This window comes from Acyrthosiphon pisum, chromosome A1 (genome assembly GCF_005508785.2).
Source record: "Acyrthosiphon pisum isolate AL4f chromosome A1, pea_aphid_22Mar2018_4r6ur, whole genome shotgun sequence".
In the NCBI taxonomy this organism is placed as follows: domain Eukaryota; kingdom Metazoa; phylum Arthropoda; class Insecta; order Hemiptera; family Aphididae; genus Acyrthosiphon; species Acyrthosiphon pisum.
In genome coordinates this window covers 108822825-108827298 of record NC_042494.1, presented here as the reverse complement: position 1 = coordinate 108827298, position 4474 = coordinate 108822825, and the positions used below count along the sequence as shown (strand labels likewise).

Sequence of the window (4474 nt, the reverse complement as noted above, 5' to 3'; positions counted from 1 at the left end):
TGAAATATAAAACTGCAAATAGTTAAAATATTTTCACGATTTTGAAGAAATTACGTAACATTTAGATCTTGGTGAAAAACTAAAAAATTCTAGTCTCTAGTTATTTATATTTAAACTAGATAAAAAAAATCAATTTTGTAACACTAGTTTTAAAAAAAAAAAATTTAGTTTTTGTACCTTATTTGTAATAAGTAGTTTAACTTGATTATTTTGAAAATTACACTGAACTAAACCACAACTAAAGTACCAACTAGATCTAATTCGCTACCAAAAACTACTCCTTAATTTCAACATCAAAGCATTCTTTCTAATAAGTGTAGAGACACACAAAAAAAAACACTTAGTTGTAAAACCAATACATTTTTAGTTTGTATTCTAAAGTAGATTAAGCCCTTATCATGCATTTTAATACATAGTTATAAATTATATATAATACTACATAACAATCCTAGTCTTTGCATAATAATTGTACAAAACAACAAGCTTAGCAACAACAATCAAGTTAAAGAATTCCAAGTTGTAAAGTATGTTCCTATACATTTTTATTTAAAAAAGCAAAAATTATTTTTAATTTTTCGTTAATATTGTAATAAATATGGTTTTGATGTACTATTCAACAAAATAAGAAACTTAAGAAATTAATGAGATACGTTAGGGTGTAAATATTTTATTATTAATCAAATAAATGTACTTTCTATTATTTATTAGCTTTGTTTTTATTTAAATATTGATAAAAATAAATAAGTCCATATAGATTTGTGAAGTTTGTGTAATGTAGCCTTATGTATAACTTTTTAAAATTCACTAAGAGCATTCAGAAATGTGATTGACATGCATAAAGATTTTCGAAGATTTTTACAATAGTACCCAATAGCAATATGTACAAGCATGCCAAATATGCCCAAGCATTTTGATTTGTGTATGCGTGTACATACCAGATTGGGCAGTCATCGGTTGTTTCTGCTGAATTACTGGTTGTGGATCTAAAATCAGAGGAGACTCACTTGCTTGCTTATGTGATGGTCCAGCATTTAAGTTCACACCAGACATAGGGTTATAAGAGTTTCCAACCTGATTGACTGAACCTAGTTCATCCATAGATTGATAATTAGCATTAAAGCCACCCATAGTATTTGGAGGTACTGATAGCTATAAATATTTATACAATAATTAGTTAGCATTGAAATGATACAACTGTTGATAAAAGTTACCTGTACAATAGCAGGATCATTGAGAGCTATTTGAGGAGTGATAACTTTAATATCTTTAATATCAGAGCCGCGAAATAGTATATAGTTGTATATTTGACTTTGTGCTGGAACCTTAAATTCTGTTGGACGATCCTCTGTTCCAAAAGATTGTACTGAAAGTAAGTTAACATAATAAGTACACCAATAGCATATATTTAGCAGACAATACAGATTATAATATTATAGGTACCCATATATTTAAAATTGCATCTATATATATAAACGAATGTATGTTTTTTTTTTTTTTTATTGATCATGAAGCCCGGCAATTATGGCCATTAGCTGTTTGATTTTTGTTTGTAGGGGAGGGATTGTAGGTTGGTAAACACGTGTGTTTTGATTTGGCAGATTTTTTAGTGGGCACCCGTAGGTATCTGCCCTGCCCGGGTGGGGGATGGTGGCACTTGTTCTCCGGACACCATGACTTGTCCGAAGAAAAATGCCGTCCGTGGCCAAGGAATCGAACTCGGGTCGGCCACTCCGTCCCCCAAATGTATGTTTGTATGGGGACTAATTGACTTGAAAGCTACTCAACCCATCGACACAACATTTTGCATACATTCATTGAGACTCTGGAAGAGTTTATTTATTATTTATTAGATTCTTTTTTTCAACAATTGAAGATTGGTATAGGAAGGGTCACACATGAATTTCATTTTGGCTCATGAAAATTAAATTATTTTATTTGTATATATTTTATTATTAATGGAAGTGTCCATTGATTACAGAAATACATTTTTTTTTTCAACAGTATGGACTAGTTAACAATTTTTGTAAGGTTATGACCCTCTATAATGTCACCAAGATTTTTGTCGACCCTTTTATTATGATAGCATTAAAAAGTATATATATTGGCAATCCCCCAGTTTGAGAATTGCTGGACTAGCTGACTAACAGTGTGTTTATATGGGATTGTTATACAATTATAATTGTTTGTTATTTATGTACTACAAAGGCAGTGTCTGGAAGTTTATAGTTAAAAAAGAAATACTCCAAAATCTCGAGATTTTTCTTAGAGATAATAATTAAGATTAGAGTAGTTTGTCCACATTCAAAAATATATCAATTGTTATAGCCAACTCGTACACATGGATCGTCAATCTGGGTTTAACCAGTTCATAAAGCTAATTGTGATAAAAAAAAAATGTACACCAATGGCAATTCTCTCAAGAACTGAGATACATTAAAACCAGGACACACCGATATATATTATGTCCATACATTTAAAATGTTGGGACATTTCACATCTAGTACAAAATAAAATACTAAAAAAAAAAAAACAATAAATAGATGGTATTCATTAATAAATTATCAACTAGAATGCTAATATTTTTAATACCTAATAATAAAAAAATTTCAGACATTACCACTTGCTTTAAGTACCTATAGTCAAACGTGGTTAACTCGAAGTTGAAAAGACCGGCCAGAAAGTTACACAAAAATTTGTATTATCCAAGGATAATAAATAATAGGAAATTTTAGAGACTGGGGAAAAAGTTTGAGGTAGGTATTGACGATTTCAAGTTAACCACAATCTACTGTATTGGTTTTAAAAATAATATAAAAACATTGTACATAAATTCTTCTCTTATGAAGTGTTACATGATCAAACCATTAAAATTTAATTTAAAATTATGAATAGTACCTATTTTACAACTTATATATTATAGAATGATTTCTAATATTCATAAACATTAAAATTTGTGTTATTTGGGTAAATTGAAATACCTAAATGTATTGAAAAATAAAAATCATTGTTCTTAAAAATAAATAGATATAACCTGTAAAAAAAACCATTTGAAATTTTTTTTAATAATATACATACAAAATTAATTATTTGTATAAATATTAAATATAAATCGGATAGGTATGTAAAGTAGATACTTAGTTAATAAGCAATTCAAAATTTTCAGTTTTATGAAAGTATTATATTTGAGATTTCAATTTTTTGCAAAAATAGATGGAAAAATTATTATACTGATGGGAAAAATATAGGGGGCCTAATCAAAAATAGATCGATTTCATATACGTAATAGCCAATAATGCGATAATTCAGCATTGGATGACAAATCATTAAGATACCTTTGAAATAAATCGTAAATACTGGAGAAAAATAAATGAAGATAAAGACGGGAAATTACACAAATTTTAAGATAAGGTGTCTAAATATAGTACATCGTCTGTTGAAGTAACATAGAACATTAATAAATTAAATTATTTTCACGACGTATTAAACACGAGTTCATAATACTGTCCAAAATTTAAAATTTTATACATGATTATTATTATGTATAATAGGTTGGTTTTAGGTTAGACAAATAAAATATGTCGAAAAGTTTTATTGAAAACAACAATGACAAAGAGCACCCCGGCGGGTAAAATGTCGACTACATATAATAAAAGAGTTCATAAAAATGTCTATGCATATTACCATGAGACAAGGCGATGGTGCATTCCTGTGGGTCGACTGTGAACAGTTTACCCTCGTACCTAATATCCGCCTTTGATATTAGGCTGATCTTACTTCCCAATTCCGGCATACTCATCTTGACTGAAGATGTTCTACTACAATTGTTCTTATGGCGGCAAGTACGCGAATTTATCGCGTAAACGAAAACGTCAGCGCGGAGAAATTATTCTAAACACGATAGAAACCGAAGGAAACTAATAAGGGCCGATGTGCACGAGACGTATCATACGGTGAAGAAAAAAAATGCGGCACGCGAACAACAAACGTTACATCTCCAAACGAAATGAAAATATTTTTTCCTTCACGGAAGGAGATACGTACAATGAAGCAAAACGACGCAAATGACGTCAAGCCAGCCGTCGCCATTTTCCTGGTAGGTGTCGATCAGTCTGGCCAACCACCTGATCACATGGTATGCGCGGTTTATGGAGGGAACTGCGCATAGGCCAACACAGAACGGATTGCATATTTTGCATTGTCTGCCTAGTACCTTGCATCGTTGTCGGTGTATCGAACTCGCAGTCGATAATAATTAATAATATACAATATTATTGTACAATATAATATCTGTGATTAAACTTTACTGAGACGAGAGTAGCTGATAGTGGTTACTAGATGCAGAATAGTAAACCGGTAACCGGTTTACATTTTTTTTCATTATTTTGATAAAATTCTGATGAATTATCAAATGGATAATATTCATAGCTATGATCATGATGTAGCAGGGGCGTATTTACGGGAGTAGATTTGGGGA

General features: G+C 30.5%; 1 protein-coding gene across 3 annotated transcripts in view; it reads right to left on the bottom strand.

Moving 5' to 3' along the window:
• The window catches only part of LOC100162366 (protein LSM14 homolog B-B), a 7529-nt gene extending 3450 nt beyond the window's left edge, over positions 1–4079 (bottom strand). For 2 of the 3 annotated variants that reach the window (XM_008189365.3, XM_001948301.4), the window contains exons 1-3: positions 3682–4079; positions 1212–1363; positions 936–1149 (exon numbers count right to left, since the gene is read on the bottom strand). In XM_008189365.3, coding sequence (XP_008187587.1) covers positions 936–1149; positions 1212–1363; positions 3682–3796 — 481 coding nt within the window. In that variant the 5' untranslated portion in view covers positions 3797–4079. The remainder of the gene's footprint in view (positions 1–935; positions 1150–1211; positions 1364–3681) is intronic. The other variant, XM_008189366.2, reaches the window with a different exon arrangement.
• Between the last annotated feature and the right edge of the window lie 395 nt (positions 4080–4474).